Raw genomic sequence first — 24,197 nt, 5'->3', positions numbered from 1 at the left:
TAGAACAGAAATAAAGTTTAATTCGTTGAAAAGTGCAGCAGTGAACAGGGTCCTTTGAAGGGCACTTTCTAAGTCAAATGACTGAAATGACAGAACCAGGGCAGAGTAACTCCCAGAACAGATGATGCAAACACAGGAATTCACAAAATTCAGGGGGACATAGTGGTGGTAAAACTAAAGAACCCAAATATTCCCATCTAATTCCACTGGTGAATCAGGTGACATACTCTTTGCTTTCTCACAATAAGGATCCTGGGACAATTCTTTTGTTAAAAAACCACTAGTCCTTCATCTAGACACTTAAAAATAAGTTTAAGAACATTTTTCAGATTAACGTATAACTTCCATGGCTATCATTACTATTTTGTACAAAAATCCTAGTGTTGTCAATTATATTGACCGAAAAAAATGTTGCAACAGCACCATTGATTCAAAGATGTTCAAAAGGTATTTCCTTCTTGGTGATTGTATTTGAGGAAGAGCTTTGTAATAGGAACTTTTATAAGGCAAAATCTGTTAATTCCTATGTCCTCTGTTCATTACTAATGGGTAGTTCTCTACTCTGAAGGGCACCAACAGATATGGACCTGGCCTTCTTAAAAGGGAAAATAATAAAATTTAAATCAATACAATTAAGAGACAAGGCAAGCCTCTTGCAGTGGGTCCCTCATACAGAGACATTTTGAGAAGTTCTGTGCATTTTGTAGCCTGCTAGCCTATACAAGCTGAAGCCTCATAATGAAAGGTGATTTTAGCCCAGATCCAGAATGAAGCCTGACCAGGAGAGTCAAATCAGAGGGCACTCAACACTCAGCTTGGAAATGCAACTACAGAGAGGCCTCACTGCATCTCCCATCATCCAAACAAGATGCTGGTGGTGATGGGTATGTCGGCAGCTGACTTGTGTCACTCTATGCATCATAAAATGAATTAATTGAATAATATGACATCACAGTACAAGACCTGGTAAGAGTTGGTTTCTTTTTATTCGGGAATAGTTATGGCCAACTTTCATTAATGTGGAAGTTGACTGAGAAATGTTAAGAATCAAAAGTGTAGAATAAAGCCGAAACCCATATTCAACAATGTAGTTTGCTTTTAGTTACAAATTTTTATAATTTCACAGCAGCGGTGTCCATTTCATTTGCCTATTTCACCTCTAAATATCACCAGTTAATGGACTACGTGAGGTAAAGGAATAAACCCAATGGCTATCTGGAATTCTGATAGAAAAGCTGCTTACGACCACGTCTTACAAAGTGCTTAAAGCTCAGCCTAAGACCCTAAATATAGCTAAATCACTATTGCCTGAGTTGAACAGATTACAAACCACAGCTTTCCTCCTTCCTTGCTGTCCCACCACTGATTAACCTTCTTGTGAAGAAAATGGTGGAAATGGGCTTGAGTCAAGAAACAAAAATATGTAAGTTCTAAATAGTGAGGAAACCTCAACAAGATCTGGTTTTAATGAGAATGGTGAATGGGGCCCAAATTACACAAACTCAGGAAGAACAAAGCTGTGCATCAACTATAAAAAATTTTATATCTTAACAAATGAACAGCTAGATAGTGTCAGCAAAATGCAGAGAAAGTCGAAACAACTTCAGCCTGGGACTGAAACCCAGACTCCCTGCTGGTCAGGCACTTACTACATGTCAACTGAGTGCCCCCTCTACAGAAGGCCCTCAAAACACACACCCTTCCCCTACCCCTGGTGTTACCTGAGACTCCATGTGGTGAGCAGCCCCCGCAATTAGCCTTTACCAAAAGCCTCTGTTCTCTCTCAGTGGGTGCCAGTCCAGACCCAAAAAATGAACAGAGCTTGGTTGACATGTTTTGAATTTACAACTTACCACATCGTGATGGATAGGTACTATAAACAACATATTTCTGCTACTCTGAAAGCAGTGGTCCTTGTTCTTAATTAGATGATTTAGTTCTGACAGTTATTCTTCAAGCCATGTGATGTTAGTACTTTTTGAGGGTCAAGTGCTCAATCTGAAATGCTATGCAGGTCCTTTGATTTTTAGGTCATGCTGTATACCAAACACATTTTTCTGAACAGGTTTACAAATTCAGACTTGGACCACCTGAGGAGCGATCCCAGAACAGAAAGGGTATGGTGAGAACACAGAACTCAGGAGCAGTCGTGTCAGCTGAATGGAGGGACTGGGGACGGCCGCTCCTGACAGACAGGCAGCGTTCACAGTTTAACACATTGCACAGGAAGGTCGGCTGATTGGGGTGCTTTTCAAAACAGGACTTACAACAAGCCAGTCCCGAAACTCTTCCAGGCGTGGTCTTGAAGACTAGCTACAGACACCTAGTACACTCACTTCATCAGACAGGCGTGCAGAGGCCCAGCTGCAGAGGTCGCTACAGAAGGTGTTTTGAAAACCTTCGAGTCCTGCCGCCACTGTAATTGTTGAACATGAGACGAGGGTCAAACCTGTATCTGGGGAGGAGTAAAAGGATGTCACATTACCTGCAGTTGCCAGGACTTCCCTCCAAATGCTACGTGGAAAGGAGGCAGGAAGGGATAGCAAATGACCAATTAAGTCACCAGATGGGAATCCAGTGGCACAAGACTTTTAATAAGGGCATTTCCATCGCAAGTCAGCCACACAAAACGAGAGAGGAGAGGAGAAACAGAGGAAGGTTCATCTGAGAAGGCATTAGGAAGGAGGCGAGATTTGATTTTTTTGGTTTGTTTTTTTGGGGGAAGGGGAGATCCCTAAGGTATAAAGTGGCCTGATGGATGAGTCTCTAGTCTAGCCCTTGCCGAAGGCCCCACCAGCAGCTGCAAAGCCCTGAAGCCTTTCTTTTACAATTAAGTAAAAGAGCACAGGTGTGTACTTCAGACATGAGTTTGAATCTGGTTCATTATGAACTGAGGCAAGTCATTAACCCCTCTGGCCACCAATAAAATAGTAAGGCAATTTGTATACAATGTCTGGCACATAAAAGAACTTTTACCACCCATGGGGAAGTTAGAGTGAATGCCGAATGTTAACTTGAGCTGAAACTTGGCAAACATAAAGAATATAGGTGAAGGCTAGAAATAACATTGTCTTTTACTTTTATCTGCTGTCTTTTAGGATAAACGAATTCTTACTATTATTTTAGAGCAGGGGCTGGCCAATTTTTTTCCCCCTATAAAGGGGCAGATAATAAATATTTTAGCGTTTGTGGGCCATACAATCTCTGTCCCAACTATTCAATGTTACTGAAGTGTAAAAGCAGCCACACACAATACATAAATGAATGTGTATGCTTGTATTCTAACAGGGTGGCTAGATTGGGCCTGTGGGATTCTATAGGCCTAAATGTTTGTTAGGAGAGACTAGTCTATGGCTAAGGAATTTAAAAGAAAATGGGTTCAAAAACTGGAATTCTGTTTCCCTACTCATTCACATACATTCCTCTCTAATGTGGACTGAAGAACCACTTCATGTGACGATGGCTAAATAATAACATCACCGCTTTTCATTTGCTTAAGACAGCATTCTTCCCTCTCTCCTATAATCAGGCTACAAGAACTGAAATAATCCTTTCCCGGTGAAAGTTTAATTCTGTAATTTTTGAGCAAAAGATGACAGGTTTTTGCCATAGGCGGCTCAGAGATATGGTGTGCTGAGCCCAGGGTTCGAGGTGAAGAGTTATTGCTCGAGAGGAAGGAATGGAGCTGACTGAATAGGTGGTAAACATCTTTCCTACCTTTGTGTACTGCAGTGGGCTTACACATTTCAACATGAGAGTTTGTGCCTTCTGTTTCATTGTCTGTATTTAATACATTTACTGGAAAGTATTCATGTTTTTGTAATCGGGGCTTCTGAGAAATGAAATGAAGGCATATGCTCTCAGAAGTGCTAGGGAACAGGGTAGGACTTGGTCAGTTACTCTACAGACGCCCCAGGGGTCGCCAGTGGTGCCTTGACAAGAATCCCAGCCAGGAGGGGAGGCAGGAGCCCCAGGGCGAGGAGCGGGGCTACGCCTCTCAAGCACCGACTGGCACACAGAGGAAGTTTCCAACAGCGTGTTCTCCTGGCACACGGGCTGATGCACTGAGACACGGTATTCCCACTCCACAGCAGGAGCATGGAAACCACAGCTCACAGTGAAGGGACCCCTTGGGCTCCCGCTGCCTTCAACAACAGCAGACAGCTAGAGCCAACTAGGCAAAGTCACTGGAGAAAACGGAAACTTACCCGGGGTCAAACACCCCTGGAGTGCGACAGGCTGGTCCAGAACAGGACTGCAGCATCATCAGCCGATAGTTCATCTTTCCTAGGAGCTCTGGGTCAATACTTTTAGCAATGTTAGTGATTTGGTGGGGGTCTGCAGTCAGGTTATAGACTTCTACAAACACCTACAGGCAATGAAAGGATGGAGGAAAGAAATACTCATGTGAATTGTTCCCAAATGGGGAGGGCAGAGACAGACAACACCCAAGGCCCAGAAAAACATCATCTGGTCTCAAGATCCTAAAAGAAAAGAAAGACCCTCAAATGCCCAAGGGTATCCATGAGACAGTGTAGCATCTGTTGGGGGTTAAACTGCCTCGGTCTATGGCCCATGTGCTGGAAAGGGGCCCTTTTCGGGCAGAGTCAGGAGGGGGTGGTTATTACTTTCTGTAACTAAAGCAGACAGCAGAAGGCATGACCTTCACATGCAGGGTCCCAGAAACTAGACTTAGGAATGAAGTTACTGAGAGGGAGCTGACATTTGAAGGCTTATTTTTGCCTTAGAATTGTGAAGATTCAAATGAGGATAGGAAAGTACTCTAACCTGTGTTACACAAATGTTAGAAAAGCAGTGTTGCTGAAAGATACAATACTATTATTTCTAATATTAGACATGTCTAATATCACTATTTCCCTACAATCTGTACTTTGTTCTCCAAATTGGAGTCAAGTGATAGACTAGGAAGATGGCAGACAGAATTTGCCTATAATGGTTTCAAGTGGCTGCCCTTAGACTAAATAATAAAAGCGTAATATGCCAATTAGACTTTCTGGACGAAGCCGGGCTGTGAGGGAAGCCCAGGCGCCAGAGGGAACCAGTGCCGGCAGCCCGGGGAAGGAAGGCCTACTCTTGCACGAATTTCGTGCATCGGGCCTCTAGTCACTTATAAAGTAGTTAGGTGGGTAGATTATGGGGGAAGAGGAACAGGAATTGAGTTGGAAGGGAACTCTCTTGCCTATTTAAAATGCTTACGAGCTACACGGAAATGGCAAGTGAGTCAGCTTCTGAGAAACATGATGAAATGTTGGCTCCACATGGCCCAATGTGGGGAGCCAGCTGGCATAGGTTAGCACCTTCTGATAAGTGGTGTGAAACCATAGGGACGTGTCCACGTGGTCCTTCAGACCGTCCATGCTGATCTGTCTGAGCAGCACAGGACTGTGCTGTGGTCAGGACAGAGTTTCTGACCAAGTTGAGGTGTCTGACCCTCAGTCCACCCAGGTAGGGAAGCCGTATCTGACAAAGTGACCTGTGCATTTAAAGTGTGTTTGGGTGGTGGCGGGAGTGGAGACAGCCTCATCAGAAAGGGCACAGAGCAGTAAAGAATGGCCTGGGAATTCCGATTCCTTCGCTAAAGGAAACCTAGTGGAAGTACAGAGAAGAAACTAATCTTCCCTAGAGAGCACCCTTGGAACTGCTCTTCTCCCACCAAGTCCAGCCAACAAAGCGCTGGCAAGACACGGGGGAGGCAGCAGGGAACCTTACCTCCTGGTCGTCAAACTCGCAGTACTGTAAGTTCCACCGTGCTGACATGGTCCGCACACAGGCATACGTGTTGTTATAAGCATCTTCACACACACAGTCTGGGAAACATTGCTGTCGGGATATTTTAAAAGTTAAATGAAGATAGTCATTCTATAGTAACTACCTGCCTACTGGGGCAACCGTGTTGGCTCAAACCAGACATGTAAGTGGACGGAAATTAAGAAACTTTCCACGGAGAAATGAACCAAAAATAGATGTGCAGCTTTGTTCTTTACTGATGTGATGGCTCACTTGACTAAGGGACGTGGTCATGGTGGTTCTGTCTATAGACTGCTGCCATCCCTGCTGGCACATCTGACAAGAATTAGCTGTAATGGGCCCCTGTAAAATGTATGGTTGGTAAAGAAGAGACAAATACTCAAATGAGTCACTTCTAAGGTATATTAGGAACTGCCATGCTAAAAGTTGGGGAAAAAAGCTAAATTGAGCTTTGTGGAATCATCAACAGGTTATTTATGAGTGTTCTTATCACCAAATGGGACTTGAATTCAAGTCTTCCATACCAACTTTTGATTGGTTCTTAACTATATCGGAACACCTTGGTGTTAGAAGAGTCAACTCAAATGGAAGCCTATTTCCCATTCTCCAATGCAAGGCCAACACCACTGTGACCACCTTCATGACCAGCCTGGCTGCCACCAGTGTATGGCATGGTTAAAGGTGGGAGCCCATATCATTGTTGGATGCCACGGATTATATCCCTAACAAAAAACAGTACCATTATTGGGAAGGGTAGGAAATCCGGAAGGGGTATTAATAAGGTTAAGAATATTGGCAGGTACATGTACTTGTTACAATAATTGGAAGAATTTGAAGTGCACATTCTGACAATAGCTCAGCAGCTAATTTTCATTATTTTTTTTTTTTCAGGATTACTGATTTATCTTTGTGTATCTACTCATCTTCCAGTCAAGTGACAAAGTGAAGTGACAGAGAAGCAGGACTCATACGGGTTTCAGCACTTGCTACATCTACACCAGTGTCCTGCCGAGCTGTCAGTGAGGAAGCTGTCCAAGCCAACTCAAACTATTACTCACAGAGACTCCAGGACTCAGGGAAGGACATGTTGGGTCGGTGACATTACGACCTTCTCCTTGATATTCCACCAGGACGTCCGATCGCCAAGTCACATTACTGACACCTGTCTAGGAAGAAGAGCAAAAGTGGTTCCTGTGAGGCATACAGACTGTGAGCAGGACCACAAAGTTATTTATTCTACTGCTAAAGGGGCCTTGGCAGTCAAAACTAATTGGAGTGTTCATTCAGTAACTAAAGGGAGTGACTAAAACTGATGCACATGAAGGCTACTGAGGATCTAGAGCAGCGGTTGCCGAGGACCACCGGTTACCGACCACTGCTCTAAAGGTTTCCTTAAACCAGCAGTCGCAAACCTTTTGGACCTCACGGACCACCAGTGGTTTGCGGACCATTGGTTGCCGACCTAGAGCCCTTGCAAGTAATGGGCAAGTGCTTGGAGTATTCTATAGTTCCCATGACTACTGTGAGGCAGGTCAGGAACGGAAACCAGCAAAGTCGCTAAGCAAGAATCAGTCACAGCTCAAGGTGCTGAAGTCCAGGTTAGAATAAACAGTCCTGTTCATAAACTGTGTGTGAGAATTATTCCAAGCTTATACTAAGAAATGCATAGCTTCATACACACAAGGACAAGAACTCACAAATATTCAACAGGGCTGTGCTAAGGACGGTAATAGTTTCAACGTACTTGCTGTTCAGAATGAAGATACCATACATACACGAACTTGTAGGGGGGGGAGAATCCCCCCACTTGAGTTCTTACAGCTGAACTAGTAAAACAAGAGGGCAAAACAAGACCAAAACTAGGTATGTTGTTTAGGGATATATACATAATAACCCTAAAAAAAAAAAGCCAGAGAATGATAACCATGAAAATCAGAAAGTGATCACTCTCATGGGGCAGATGAGGGATAGAATGGGGAGGAACATATAGGGAGAGGTATCAGTATTAGAAATATCTGAGTTCTTAAATGGGATGATGGGTTCATGGTATTTCTTGTGTTTCATAACTAATAATGAGTTACACGTATTCTCTATGAATCGTATTCTACCTAATATACTGTAATAGATTCAGAAAAATCAATAAGATTTATGAGTCACTATAAATGCCTAAAACATTTTAAGACTAATCTTTCCAAACTTGTCTATGTTTAAACATAGTAAGACACATTTTTAATGAACAAGAGATGCTGTTGTGAAACCTTTTCTCTCTACACTGAGTGGCCAGATTATGATGATCTCTGAACGCATAATAATCTGGCCACTCGTGTGTGTGTGTGTGTGTGTGTGTGTGTGTGTGTGTGTGTATGTATGTGTATGTATGTATGTGTGTGTATATATATTAGAGGCCCGGTGGATGAATTCGTGCATGGGTAGGGTCTGGCCAGCCTAGCCAGGGGGAGGGGACATGGGCGGTTGGCCGGCCTGCCTGCTGGTCAAACCCCTGGTCGAGGGGACAATCTGCATATTAGCCTTTTATTATATAGGATATACACTGAGTGGCCAGATTATTATGCGTTCAGAGATCATAATAATCTGGCCACTCAGTGTATGGTATGGAATAGGCATCTTTCCAAGTCAATGTATACAGATCTATACCATGTAGTGTTACTTTAATATTCTATTGTTTAGTGGTGCAACAATTTAACCAATACCCTATTGGATATTTAGGTTTTCTGTTTTCTTCTACTAACACTACACATACACTTTTTATAGTTAGCTCTGTACGGTGCCAGGCACAGAGTAGGTACTTGAACGAGTTTTGTTTCCTTAGAACAAATTCCCAGACAGAACTGCTTAATATGTGTATTCTGAAGTGATACGTCTTGTTAAATTAGCCTTCCAGTAGCTTATACTGATTGCACTTTTATGAACAGAGTCTGAGTAATTTCTATTTTCTCAGACTTCTGCAAATAGTGAGTATCCTGGCTAGTTCTGCAGACAATAAAGGTCTCATTCAGTTAAGCATTTCTTTGATCAGCATTGATGTAATCTTTTTGCACTTTGACCATTTCTAACACCTCTGTGAGTTAACCAGTTACTTCTTTTGCCCATTTTTCTACTGGGATATTAATCTTTGGTGTGTTTTTTTTTGTTTGGTTTTTTTTTGTTGTTTTTTGTTTTGTTTTTAAAGAGCTTTACTGAGATAGAATCACTTACCATAAAGCCCACCCCTTTTTAGGTGTACAGCTAATGGTCTGAAGTATGTGAAGATAGTGAGGCAACCACCACCTCTCTCTAACTGCAGAACATTTGCATCACCCCTATTAAGTCACTCCCCCTCCCCACAACTCCTGGCGGATCTGCTTTCTGTTTTATGGATTTGCCTGTTTTGGGAACATTTCATGTAAATGAAATCATAGTAATAGTGGCCTTTTGTAATTTTCAGCAAGTTTTTTTAAACTTTTTCCCCCCTTAATTAGCAAAATCTACTTACTTCTTAGAGGGGAAGTTGAAGGGGAAGCATCACAGCCTTTTCCGTGTCTCCCAGCCCCAGCCCTGCAGACACTCTGGGCCCCACCCCTGGCTCCCCACCACCCTCCCAGCCCCCATTCCTCTGGGCCCTTTGGAGAAATGGGAATTCTGATTGGTGCCTGGTCTTTGCTCACTTTGGTTTATCCTCAGGCATTCTTTTTTTGGGGGGATATTAATCTTTGCTTTCTAAAAACTCTTCTATTAGGACTTACTACCATTTTTCACATTTGTTGCAAATATCTTCCCAATTTGTCACCTGTCTTAATTTTGTTTATAATGCTTTTTGGGGGAGGAGATGGAAAGTAGGAAAAATATAGAACTCTGTTTATCTGTGTTCCGATCATTCTTTTTAAAAGAAAACTCTTTTCTCCCAAATTTAATAGTTTTTAAGTTTAAATTTATACAACCTGGAATTTATTTCAGAATCTTGGCTCAGGCCTGATGGAGGGCTTTGTACTCACCAAAATGGGCAATAAAGACATCCCATCCATCTGGGTCTTATTCAGGTTGTAGCCAGCGATGTCCAAAATAGTAGGACCCAAGTCAATGTTGGCAACAAGCATCTATGGGAATGAGAAAAAGAAACAAGTTTCCTTTTCTATCTATACAGTCTTCCCCTACCTCACCATGACACAAACAGCATTTACTATTATCTTTTGTATAGCCCATACTTAGGTCTTACTGACATATATTCAAATAAGCTTATAAGGCTTGTAATATATGCCCCTGGGAAGTTATATATTTATTCCACACATAGTGTTGTTGAGCAAAACATTTTTAAAAACTCACTTGGGATTGCCTAGAGTCTGTTATGAATCATGAGAAAAATGTGGGTCTATTTTATACAAAGTGTTTTCCAACTTGATTATTCTTATTAGTTCACTAAATTTAACTTCAAATTGACTCCTGACAATTTTGAAAGCCTCAAAGGTTGAATGCTACCCACCAAGAAGGATATTAGCTCTTTTTATAGTTTTTCAAAGTGACAACACTGTTAAAAAATGTTTGCAATAGGTTTTGAAGACAGCAGAAAACTTATTCCAACAGTAGTACATCAAAAAGTTTCCTTGAAGAGCATAAAACTTAGATATTTTAAACAAACATTCTTGGTATTAAAGATACTGTCCTACATTTATACCTCTCCTTATTTCCTTGGTTTATTAGACTATTTTCTTTCTGTATACAATGCCTCTTCAGGACCTAACCCAGCATAGTTCAAATAGAAACATAAGCGGACCATATATGTAATTTAAAAATATCTAGTGAGCACATTTAAGTAAAAAGGTGAAATTCAGTTTATATATTTCATTTAACCTGATATATAAAAATATTGCTATTTCAACATGTAAGCAATACAAAAAAATTAATGATTTTACTTTTTTTTTGAACCAAGTCTGTGAAATCTGGTATTTAAAATATTGTAACATCTTAAATAGTCTATCTTTGGCTCAACAGCCAATGTGGCTGGTGGCTATTACAAGTGGACAGTGCAGGCCTGGACACAACTATGCACACACCTAAAAGTCACTTTGCTCACAGGTTAGGAAAGCTTTCGAATGGTGATGACAACCCACCAGGGAAACAAGGGGAACTGATGCCTACTGAGCACCTGTTCTGTGCCAGCACTTAGCATTTATCCTCATTTAATCCTCACCACAATTCTGTGATGCAGTACTTCCGCGCCCCTCACCCCCATTTTACAGATGAGGAAATCAAAGAGAAGAAACTGAAACAAAGTCAACAGCTTGTAACTAGAAAAGCTATAATTTACTCAGAGGAAATTACAGTGTTCAAAATTATTGAGAAAACTTAGATCATCTTAGGGAAGGGCCAAAGGGGGATTTAAAAAACCCCTACTAGCCCTGGTACTTTAATTTAAAAACAAAACCGAAAGTACAGACACAAAAGGCAAGAAAACACCTTCGGATCGTTGTTCATCCTGGCTCTGAAGCATTAGTATAACTGCGGCTGTCAGAAATGACCGCGCAGCGGCAGGCAGCTCAAGGGAAAGGCAATCCATGTGCTACTAAGAAAACCCCACAGCAATGTCTAGGGATTATATCAGACCGGGGTTAGCGAGACTGTACCTAGGTCCAAGTCCCCCAGACAGACTGGGAAGCCTGGAATATGGTCAACAAGAATGGACATGAACAAAAGCAGCACAATTTACAATAACTAAGATTTGGAAACAGCCTAAGTGCCAAACAGCAGATGAGTGGATTAGAAAACTGTGGTACATCTACACAATGGAATACTATGCTGCTATAAAAAAGAAGGAACTTTTACCATTTGCAACAGCATGGATGGAACTGGAGAGCATTATGCTAAGCGAAGTAAGCCAGTTGGAGAAAGATAAATATCACATGATCTCACTCATATGTGGGATATAATGATCAACATAATTCGATGAACAAGAATAGATCCAGAGACAAATGGTGGGGGGAGGGGCGCGGTTAGAGAGCAACCAAAGGACTTGTATGCATGCATATTAATTAGCATATCCAATGGACACAGGCACTGAGGCGGTGGGAGCTTGCCTGGGGTGGGAATGGCTGGGGGGTGGGGGTCAATTGGGGGAAAAGGAGACATATGTAAAACTTTAGGCAATAAAATAAATAAAAAACTGAGAAAAAAAAAAGAATGGACATGAACAGAAAGAAAACATGTCAGGAAAGAAGAGACCAGCAGACACGTGACCTCCAGAATCAAATCAAGGTAATAGGACCCTGCTTTGTGACTAACAGATCTTCAGTGATGTCCAAATATGAATGAAGCGAAGCCAAGTCCATAGGTATTACTAACGAGTCCAAGGCAGTTTTATAAGAAAAGAAAAAGGGTAAACACCAAAATAGCAAAACCCACAGAGATATAAAATGGTGACTGCCAGTCTCACCAGGAATGAAGGGCCATCAGCTGTATGACGGGGGCTCTCAGAATGGTTTGCTCCATGGGGAGAAAGGTCTGTAAGTTCCAGTACTAGTCAAATAGCACAAATACCATATACACTACCCCAGGACTCTTCCAGATAGCTACAATGATCTCTTCCCTTCTAAGGTTTTGTAATTAGCATACTATGTCAGGAGATAGGAAACTTCTAGTAGATACTGAGTATGAGTGAAGAATTCACCTGAAAATTATTATCTATCCCTGTTTTTATATAACCTAGAATTAGAATAGATACTATGGGTCTATCACTGTAATGACTTCTACAAACATTAGTATTTTAAGTTCCTAAAATGGTACAGATGTTCCTCAACTTAACGACAGGGTGACGTCCTGAAAAACACATCATAAATTGAAAATATCGTAAGTCGACAATGCATTTAATATGCCTAACCTACCAAACATCATAGCTTAGCCTAGACCGTTTCCACTGGATGCGTATTTTGTATCACATCAAAATGTCAAAAAATTATAAGTCAGAACACTGTAATTCGGGAACTGCCAGTACTGCTTTTATCTCTATGTATAAAACTCAAACATTCATTATGGATTGAAACAGAAAAAACTTGGACAAGATCGAAAGTAGATTATTTAATAAATCATAGCCTCTCAGTTTGGGAATATTCTTGCGATTTAAATATACAGACATTCTGATCAAATAAAAGCCCCTAGAAAGCTCTGGGGCATGACCTCAAGGGCATCATGCCTTGAAAGGGTGTCTTTCTTTGTTCTGGAAGATCGACAGTGCTACAGAATCAATGAGAAGAGTAATAGGGCTCTCGGGAGGAGACTGAGGGTTTCCAAACACATTTAAGCCTCGATGTTAAAGAATTCATGTATGGCCATCAAAGAAGAGACACATCACAGAGTACCCAAATCCACTTAGTGCAAAGCACTGGAATGGCATAGGCAGAGAACTCCACATCTTGGGCTGCTCCATCTGGATGTGCCACTCAGCTTCTCCAACAAGGAAGAAGCCAGGGCATCCCCTAGTTGCACTGAACATCCTCCCAACTCACACAGGGAAACCAAAGCTTATTTTGTCCGAAGTCTTAAAGCCTGTATGTGGTTTTCCTGACTCCTGGTTCAGTTCTATTTCCCTTGGATCATGCTGGCCATGTTAGTTTTCCTACAAACCTTTTCCTGTCTTAAAAATCTTTTAAAGAAATTCTACCACCCAATAAAAGATTAATTTCTAGGAAGAGAGGAAAACCTCAACAGCCAGTCTTGGAAATCCACACATACTACCTGCCCCGCTCTCCTGAACAGCCATTACAAAGCTAAATCCACTGGTCACACGTGCCCTTTTTTCACCATCAGGCTGTTGACAACTCAGTTCATTATGCAGAACAACTGGCACTGAGACAACCGTGCTGCCAACACATGATGAATCACCCACCGTCTCTGACATTCTCTGCGCAGGATGAAAGCCGGGCATTTCATGCTTCTCAAACTACAACTGTCAGCACAGCAGGGTGAAAAATGGATTTTGAGAACAGGCACAGTTCATTTTCAGTCCTGGTCTGCCACTTACTAAGTGACCTTGGTAATATCCATTCAACTAACTCAGGTGTCCCCCAATGTTAAGAGTTGGGTATTCTAAGTTTAGATAGTGCCTCTCTTCTAGGAAATCCTAGAATGAAAAAGACAAACTCAGCAGGGTGTGGTAAGTGCGAGGCCAGGAACAAGGGCAGGTCACCTACCTTATGTGGGGGCAGGGGTACTGGCCTCCCAGAGGGAACCCCTAAAGGACAATTAACGTAGCCTGGTCAAAGGCCATGAGATGGGCATTCCAGATGGAAGGAACAGTCAAAGATAGGCAAGGAGGTGAGAGAAGTGGTTCACTTAGGAAGTGAAAGCAGTTCAGTCCCTGAACAAGCCAAGCTCATTCTCACGTCTGTACCTTCACATTTACTGTTCTGCCAGAACACCCTCCCACAGATCTCTGTAGGACTAAATCCTCTCAACACCCAGGTCTCTGGCTCTGACAACTGCTTTCACTGACAACTGCAGCTCCAGTATCTGGCTCTCCCTGACACAGGAAGTTAAGGAGGATCTTCCCGGACTGCTCACTGCTGTGTACCCAAGGCTCCTGGCATAGTGTGCTGGCACAATATACTTCATAAACACTTGTTGTCTGAACTACCGTGTAACTGTTAAGTGCGTGGACTCTGGAATCAGACTGACCAAATTCAAATACAGGGCTCTGATATATTTTAGCTACATGATCTTGGGCAAACGACTTAAATTCTGTACCTCAGTTTTCTCATTTGTAAAATGGGGCTATTAGTACCTATATCTCATAAGACTGTGAAGGTTAAATGAGATGATACAGGTAATACATTTAGAATAGCACCTGTCACATACTAAGCATTCAGTAAATGCTAGTTGTTATTGTTAAAATGGCTTCCTAAGAAGCAGGCTTCATTTACACTGCTTAGAGAGGGTGAAGTTTCTCATTTTAACATTTAGATGGCACTGCTGACTTGAAGAAAAAAGGACCAGTTCGTTCCATGGGCAGCTGGCTGACACACTGCACTCTGCTCTCACTCAGCCTCCTTCCCCGCACTGGTCAGAAAGGGCCCTGCAGCCCTGCTCCTTGGAAAGGCACACAGCTGCTAACATTTTCCTCAATCAGCACCCAGCACCAAGATCAATAAAATGCTTTTAAGATTTAATGGGGTCTTCCAAACTTGCCTATCTCCTTTGTAGGAAGAGGCCTCTTCAGAGGGTACTGAATTTGTAGTGGGAAGTGACTGGTTTTAGGAATATGGATCTTAAAAGAAACCTCAAAGGCAATTATGAAGGCCATTTTACCTTTCAGAGAAAATTTTAACAGAATTCCATCAAGAGCATTGGGAAAGGAAATAAGTGAATGGCAGACATTTAAACAAAGTAAACATTAAACTCTCAAATTAAACTAAAGTATACCCAGAAAGTCTGGCCCATTTTCCAACTTTAGCTTACATCATGTATTTGCTCATTTTCTTTTGTTTCACAGAAGACTAAAACTGTGAATCAGGAAAGAGAGAAGACATAACTAATAGAGTCTATCATTTTTTATCTCCTGGCACTAGACCAGAGAGTTCTGAATCAAGGTGCCCATGACCTCTAGAAACAAAGTGCCTTAGTATTAAGTACCAAGTGTGGAAAGACACTGGAACCAAATGGAAATAACAACAAAAGAGTCTGGTACATTATGCAGGTCCAGGAGGGAGCATCTGTAGAGCAGAAAAGCATTAGTGAGATAGAATCCCATGCAGAGGAACAAAATTCTCAGAAAACATGCTTTCCATAGCCTTATACTCAAAATGAGGTTGGACCAGCAGACGTCACCTGCAAGCAGGTCAGAAACGCAGCCTTGGAAGCACATTTGAGCAAGGCCCTGGGGATCTGCCCACAATAAGGCCTGAGGAGATCTGCTATACAGGGCAGTGGTCCCCAAACCAGCTGCCTCTCAGAACTTCAGGGGAAAAAAGCAGAGGATGGATCAGCCGTGGGCAAACTACGGCCCGCGGAGCCGAAAGAGCGGAGGGTTCTCTTGCTCTCCCCTCCGCTCCTTTACTTTGAATTTATATTAGTTCACACAAACACTCCATCCATGCTGTTGTTCCGGCCCTCCGGTCCAGTTTAAGAACCCATTGTGGCCCTCGAGTCAAAAAGTTTGCCCACCCCTGGGATGGATCCATATTCCAGCCCAAGTGAGTTAACGAGAATCTTTCTACATGTTGAACCTTTCACAACTTCAGAGGGTAAGTTTGATGAGCTCCTGGGTAGAGAGTTGCTGCTCCAAAACAAAGTAAAGATCTAGTCTCAAGAGAGAAACAAAGAGGCAGGGTCAAGATGGAGAAGAAGGTAAATCCTGAACTTACCTCCTCCAACTAACACATCCAAATTACAACTAAATTATAGAACAAGCATCATGGAGAACCAGCTGAAGAAGAGCTGAACAGAGTCCTATAATTAAGGATATAGATAAGAAGCCATATGGAGACAGTAGCAGAGACACAGACCAGGCAGGTCCATACCCATGATGTGGTCATTAATAAATGGGAGGAACATATTGGCTACAAAGTTCTCCCCAGAGCAGTGAGGGGTCCAAGCCCCATACTGGGCTCCCTAGCCTAAGGCACCTGTGCCAGGAAGAAGAGTCCCATAATATCTGGCTTTGAAAACCAAAGGGGATCATGTACGAGATAAAGGGCTATGAGAGACAAAGATGCTGATCTTAAAGGGCTCACACAAAGCTCATTTGCTCCAAGCTCCAGTACAGAGGCAGAAGCTCAAGAAGCACCTGAGTCACATGAGGAGGAATGAATTCGACTAACTTTCGGGTGAGGGCTGGAGGGGCAGGGGTTGGGACAACTCTCTCAGGGAACAGAAGCATTGATGGGTGCCCTTGAGCTCTCCTCCTACCTACTTGGCCCTAATGCTCTCCATTAAAGTGGCTAACACCATTCACCTTGCTCTAGCTGCTAGAGTCTAGCCGATATAGTCTAGCATCTCCCCGAGAACCTGTCCCACCCAACCCACTCGGCCCAGCAGCTCCAGCTATATCCCCTCCACTCAAGCAGCTGGTCTTGGCGCTTACTGAGGACTCTCCCAAAGCCTCACAAGCGGTGGCCAGCCTCATCTTGAACTGTAGCTCCCACTAAGTGGCCTAAGCCTGACACGACAACCAGCCTTGGTTTGTGACACAGCTCCAAACAAGTAGCCCTAAACCTGGCACAAACGGTGGCTGGCCTCCTGCAGTATAGCGCCAACCAAACAGTCCCAATCCTGGCACAAGTGGCAGCCAGCTTTGGTTAGCACACCAGCCTCTCCCAAGTGCATGCAAGTGACTGCAGGTGGCAGCTGGCCTCAGCCCACACTGCTGCCCCTCCCAAGAGGCTCCAGACCCAAAGAACCATTGGCTGGCTTCAGACTGCTCTAGAGCCCCACCCAAGTGGCTCTACAAGTGACATACCAAACAGGCAGCCTTGGACTCTGCTAGAGTGACTCCCACTCCATGGCGTTAGCCTCTGCACAGCAGCTTGTCCACTGATACAGCCAATCAGCCTAAAGGTCAATCCCACCCACTGACCTCCCAGCAGCAACTGAGGCCAAACTGTATCAGGAGGGCACACACAACCCACACAGGTGTCACATCTGGAGCACCTGGCTCAGGTAACCAGGAGGACTGTGACCCTGGGCCCCAAATGACACCTATATAAGGCCACTCTTTCAAGACCAGGAGATGTATCAGATCTACCTAATACACAGAACCAAACACAGAATGTCAGTGAAAATGAGAAGGCAAAAAAATATTCCAAATTAGAGGACAAAAATCCAGAAAAAGAACTAAACAAAACAGAATCAACAATCTAATAGATAAAGGATTCAAAACAATGGTTATGCTAATCAAACTCAGAAGAATACAAGAACTCAGTGAGAACTTGAACAAAGAGACAGAATATAAAAAAGAATACAATAACTGAAATGAAAAATATATTAGAGGGAATCAATAACAGATTAGATAAAGCAGACGACAAATTAGCTATCTGAAAGAAAAGGTAGTGGAAGACATCCAATCAAAACAACAAAGAGAAAAAAGAATAAAACAAAGAAGAAGGGATCTCTGGGACAACTTCAAGCATACCAACTTTTGCATCATAAGGATCTCAGAAGAAGAATAGATAGAAAACCTATTCGAAGAATGACTGAAAACTTTCCTAACCTGGTGAAGGAAACAGACATCCAAATCCAGGACTCATAGAAAGCCCAAACAAGATGAACCCAAAAAGGCCCATACCAAGACACAACATAATTAAAATGCCAAAAGTAAAAGACGAGTCTTAAAAGTAGCAAGAGGAAAGCAGCTAGTTATGTACAAGAGAACTCCCATAAGACTATCAACTGATTTTTCATTACAGAAACTCTGCAGGCTGAAAGGAATGACATGATATATCCAAAGTCATGAAAGAGACAATCTATAACCAAGAATACTATACCCAGGAAGGTTCTTATTCAGAGTTGAAAGAGAGAATTTCCCAGACAAGGAAAAGCTAAAGGAGTTCCTCACCACTAAACTGGCATTACAAGAAATGTTAAAGGGACTACATGAAACCAAAAAAAGGCCAAACTAAAAATAAAATACAGGAATAAAAACATTTCTCACTAATAAAGGCAAAGATTAATAAAAATAGTAGATCAACCAATTATAAAGCGCGCAAGCAGCATGAAGATTAAAAGACAAAAGTAGTAAGGATCATGTGTAAATACAATAAATTACACAAAAAACAAACTTGGAGAAGGTGAGTAAAATATGTTGTGCTTTTAGAATGCATTAGAACTTGAGCAACCATCAACTTAAAACAGACTGCTATAAACACAGCTTGATATATATGAATCTCATGGTAACTATTAAAAACCTATAAGAGGTACACAAAGATTAAAGAGAAAGGAATTCAAACAAAACCCTACAGAGTCATCAATGTACAAGAGAAGACAGCAAGAGAAGAACAGAGAACCACAGAAAACAATCAATAAAATAGCAATAACTATGTATAATTTCTTTAAGTATAATAAACTAAATGTTTCAATCAAAAGACATAGGGTGGCTGAGTGGATAAAAAAACAAGATCCTACAAGAGACTCTCTTCAAATAAAGATACATACAGACTAAAAATAGAAATATGGAAAAAAATATTTCCTGCAAGTGGAAAAAAAAAAGCTAGGGTAGCAATACTTATTTCAGACAAAATAGACTTTAAAACAAAGGCTGTAACAAGAGACAAAGAAGGGCATTACATAATGATAAAAGATCAACCCAACAAGAAAACAACTCTAGTAAACATTTACACAACCACTGTAGGGGGGCATCTAAATACATAAAGCAAATATTAACAGATTAAGGGACTGATCAACAGTAATACAATAATACTAGGGGACTTTAACATCCCACTTACATCAATAGATAGATAATCCAGACAGAGAAAATCTACAAGGAAACAGTAGCCTTAAAAGAGACATTAGATCAAGGTTCCACTGCCTCCCACAACCACATCAAAATTACAACTAAAATACAGAACAACCGTAATTCAGAACCACCTGAAATCTAGCGGAACAGAAGTCCTACAACTAGGGAATTAAAGAAGAAGCACACTGAGACTAGAAGGAAGAGCAGAGAAGTGGAGTGGAATAGCAGAACCGGCAGGTCTGACACTGACGTGTGGTGGTTTTAAAATTGGGAGGAATATCCCAATTTTTAAAATGTGGAGGTTTCCCTGAGGAGCGAGGGATCCCTGCCCTACACCAGGCCCCCCTGCCCAGGGTTCCAGTGCCGGGAAGATAAGTTCCCACAACTTCTGGCTGTAAACCAGTGGGAATTGTGGCTGAGTGACATGGAGGCTGCTAGCCCCAGGCAGTTCTTCTCTTAAAGGGCCTGTGTACAGACTTACTCGAATCACTTCCTCTGAGCTCCAGTGCTGTGACAGCAGCTTGAAAGGAACCTGGGACATTTGGGAGGAACTATCTTGTCTGGAATCAGGGCGAGAGCTGGAGGGGCAGCTTTCTCCCAGACAGAGGGCTGGCAGAGGCCGGTGTTCCTTTGCTGACCCTCCCTGCCACAGAGCCAAGAGGCAGGCGCCATATCTGAATCTCCATCAACCTGGCTCACATTTTTTACCCTGCCCTGGTGATTCCCTGAGACCCTGCCCCTCCCTACTTGCAGGCTCATCCAAGCCATTTCCAGTGGCTTTTCCATGCAGCTGGTCTCTCTTGACTCATGCTTAAGACTTTCCTAAAATCTCTCAAACAAGCAGCAGCTGACTTCTGTGTGCCCCATACCTTTCAATAAGTGGCCCCAGGCCCAGAGCTAGCGGCAGCCTATCTTGGTTCATAACTTGGCTTCTCCTGGGCACCTCAAAGCCCAACACAAGTAGCAGCCACCTGCAGATTACTTTGTAGCTCATACTGGGTGGCCCAGGCAGGGCATAGGCAGTGGCTGACTTTGCACTCCCCAGGAGATTCCAGAGCCAGTGCACCTGATAGTCAGCTTAGACCACACCAGATTACAACCCTACCACCTTCATGAGTGACACATGCAAGGGGCAGACTTGGTGAGTACTGAAACAAGACCTCCACAGGGCTGGCTCCTGCACAGCAGCTCTTCCACCATTAGTGCTAGTCAACTGGCCTGAGGAGTAATCCCTCCCAGAAACACCAAGATCAACCAAGACTCAACTACAACAGGACAATGCACACAGCTCAAACAGGGGTGCACCTAGAGTGCCCAGCTCAGGTGATTAGGGAGGCTGAGCCACTGGGCCATATAGGACACCAATTACATAAGGCCACTCTACTAAGTCCGGGAGACATAGCAGATCTACCTAATACATAGATACAAACACAAGGAAGCAGCCAAAATGTGGATATAATGAAACATGTCACAAATGAAAGAATAGGAGAACTCTCCAGAAAAAACAACAACTACTAAATGAAATGGAAGCAAGAAGCTACCAGATACAGAGTTCAAAACAATGGTTATAAGGAAGCTCAAGGATCTCACTGAGAACTTCAAGGAACTTAATGAGAATTTCAAGGGACTTAGTGACAACATCAACCACATAAGAAAGGACCAGTCAAAAATGAAGGATACACTAAGTGAAATAAAGAATAACTTACAGGGAATCAACAGTAGAGGACACCGAGAATCAAATCAAGAATATGAAATATAAGGAAGCAAAAAAACACCCAATGAGAACAGCAAAGGAGCACCTGTAAAACTCTCAGCTGATTTCCCAACAGAAACTTTGCAGGTCAGAAGGGAGTAGCAAGAAATATTCAAAGTGATGAAAAGCAAGGACCTATAACCATGATTACTCTACCCAGGAAAGTTATCATTTAGAACTGAAGGTTAGATAAAAATCTTCCCAGATAAGAAAAAGCTAAAGGAGTTCATCACTACAAACCAGTATTACATGAAATGTTAAAGGGTCTTCTTCAAGAAGAAGAAAGAAAGAAAAAAAAGATCAAGAATATGAACAATAAAATGGCAATAAATATATTCCTATCAACAATTTAATCTAAAAATAAAAGTAAATGAATAAGCAGACAGAAACAGAACCACAGATACAGAGAATATTTTGACAGAAATAAAATATTGTTTATTTTATGAACAATAAAATGGCAATAAATATATTTCTGTCAACAATTTAATCTAAAAATAAAAATAAATGAACAAGCAGACAGAAACAGAATCACAGATACAGAGAATATTTTGACGGGAGGGGGTTTGGGGCAATGGGTGAACAAGGCAAAGGGATTTAAAAGTACAAATTAGTCATTGCCCATTGGACACAGACAATAAGACAGGTGAAGGTCCGGGATGGGGTGGAAGATGGGTGGAGGTGGGCAAAGGGAGAAAATGGGGAACATCTGCAATACTCTCAACAATAAAATAAAAATTTAAAAAGGCACATTTTAGGTCATATGGATTTAATAAATAGAATATATATTTTTCTCAAGTGCACATGAAACATTTCCTAGGACATGATGGGGCACAAAATTTAAGAAGACTGAAATCATTATCAAGCACCTTCTCTAATTCTAACAGTATGAAACTGTAAATCAATTATAAGAAAAAAAAAACTGGAACAAACACATGAAGGGTAAACAACATGCTACTAAACACTCAATGTGTTAATAAAGAAATCAAGGAGGAAATTAAAAGATACCCTGAGACAAATGAAAATGGAAACACAACGGTCCAAAAATCTATGGGACACAGCAAAAGCAGTTCTAAGAGAGAAATACATAGCAATACAGGCCTACCTCAAGAAACAAGAAACATTTCACATAAACAATATAACTTTATGCCTAAACAAACAAGAAAAGAGCAAAGCCCAAAGTTTGTAGAAGGTAGGAGATAACAAGGATCAGAAATAGAGACTAAAAAAAATAATAAAGATCAATAAAATTAAGAGCTGATTCTTTGAAAAGTTAAACATCACTGATAAATCTTTAATCAGATTCATTAAGGAAAAAAGAGGGCTCAAATAAGTAACATCCAAAATGAATGAGAAATGACCCAAGTGGTATCACATAAATAAAGAATGATAAGAAAACACTACAAACAATTATATGCCAACAAATTGGACAACTTCAAAGAAATGAATAAATTCCCAGAAACATATAATCTTCCAAGTCTGAATCAGGAATAAATAGAAAATCTGAATGGACCAATTACTAATGAAATCAAATCTATAATAAAAAAATTTCCCAACAAACAGAAGTCCTGGACCAGACAGCTTCAGAGGTGAATTTTACCAAACATTCAAAGAACAATTAATACCTACCTTTATCAAACTATTCTAAAATATGAGAGGGAAAGCTCCCAAACTCATTTAAGGCCAGCAGTACCCTTATACCAAAACCAGACAAAGACACAACAAAAAAAAGAAAATTATAGTCCATTATCCCTGATGAACATAGATGTAAAAATCCTTAACAAAATATTAGCAAATCAAATTCAGCAATACATTAAAAAGATCATACACCATGATCAAGTGGGATTTATTTCCAAGGATGCAAACTTGGGTCAATATCCACAAATCAATTAACATGACATACCACATGTACAAAATGAAGAATAAAAATCATATAATCAAAGACAAAATGAAAGAGAAAAATCATATAATCATAGCAATAGATATAGAAAAAGCATGTGACAAAAATCTAACACCAATCTCTCTATATAAAAGGCTAATATGCAAAGTGTCCCCTTGGGAGTTTGACCGGGAGTTTGATTGCTCACTATGACATGCACTGACCACCAGTGGGAGGCGCAGAACAAAGGAAGGCCCCGGCCAGCGGCCGGCAGCCGGGGAAGGAAGGCCCCGGCCGGCAGCCAGAAGGCCCCAATTGGCCCTGATCACTGGCCAGGCCCAGGGACCCTACCTGTGCACCCATTTTGTGCACCAGGCATCTATTTATGATCAAAACTTTCAGCATAGTGGAGATAAAGGGAATAAATCTGATTATAAAGGCCGTATATGAGAAACCCATAACTGACATCACACTCAACAATGAGAAGGTTAAAGCTTTTCCTCCAAGATCAGGAATAAGATAAGGATATGCAGCAATCAGACGTGAAAAAGAAATAAAAGGCATCCAAATTGGAAAGGAAGAAGTACAACTATCACTATTTGCTCATGATATGAGAGATAAAGAAAACCCTGAAAATTCTACCAAAAACTACTAGAATTAATGAACTCAGTGAAGCTGCAGAATAAAAAATTAATAGTCAGAAAATCTATTGCAATTTTATATACTAACTAGAGGCCCGATGCACGAAATTTGCTCAAGAGTAGGCCTTTCTTCCCCCAGCTCCGGCACCGGCTTCCCTCTGGCACCAGGGACCTGGGTTTCCCTCACAACCCCAGCTTCATCTGGAAGGTTGTCTGGTCTAATTAGCATATTATGCTTTTATTATTATAGACTAGTGGCCTGGTGCACGAAATTCATGCATGGGGGGGGGTGTCCCTCAGCCCAGCCTGCACACTCTCCAATCTGGGACCCCTAGAGGGATGTCTGACTGCCCTTTTAGGCCCAATCCCAAACGGGCAGTCGGACATCCCTCTCACAATCCAGGACTGCTGGCTCCCAACTGCTTGCCTGCCTGCCTTCCTGACTGCCCCTAACGGCTTCTGCCTGCCAGTCTGATCACCCCCTAACCACTCCCCTGCCAGCCTGATTGCCCCTAACTGCCCTCCCCTGCCAGCCTGATCACCCCTAACTGCCCTCCCCTGAAGGCCTGGTCACCCCTAACTGACCTCCCCTGCAGGCATGGTCACCCCTAACTGCCCTCCCCTGTAGGCCTGGTTCCCCCCAACTGCTCTCCCCTGCAGGCCTGGGTCCCCCCCAACTGCCCTTCCCTGCAGTCCCGGTTGCCCCCAACTTCTTTCCTCTGCCGG

General features: G+C 42.1%; 1 protein-coding gene across 2 annotated transcripts in view; it reads right to left on the bottom strand.

The window, feature by feature from the left end:
• The window catches only part of GNS (glucosamine (N-acetyl)-6-sulfatase), a 49,803-nt gene continuing 25,606 nt past the window's right edge, over positions 1–24,197 (bottom strand). Inside the window, exons 10-14 of one of the 2 annotated variants that reach the window (XM_080661732.1) lie at positions 9,762–9,863; positions 6,828–6,935; positions 5,731–5,841; positions 4,209–4,369; positions 1–2,449 (exon numbers count right to left, since the gene is read on the bottom strand). In XM_080661732.1, the coding sequence (XP_080517858.1) occupies positions 2,377–2,449; positions 4,209–4,369; positions 5,731–5,841; positions 6,828–6,935; positions 9,762–9,863 (555 nt within the window). In that variant the 3' untranslated portion in view covers positions 1–2,376. Of the gene's footprint in view, positions 2,456–4,208; positions 4,370–5,730; positions 5,842–6,827; positions 6,936–9,761; positions 9,864–24,197 lie in introns of both variants that reach the window. The other variant, XM_080661731.1, reaches the window with a different exon arrangement.

Source organism: Plecotus auritus (assembly GCF_963455305.1).
Source record: "Plecotus auritus genome assembly, chromosome: 3".
Taxonomy (NCBI): domain Eukaryota; kingdom Metazoa; phylum Chordata; class Mammalia; order Chiroptera; family Vespertilionidae; genus Plecotus; species Plecotus auritus.
Note: the sequence above shows the minus strand (reverse complement) of the source record. Positions and strands in the feature narration are given on the sequence as shown.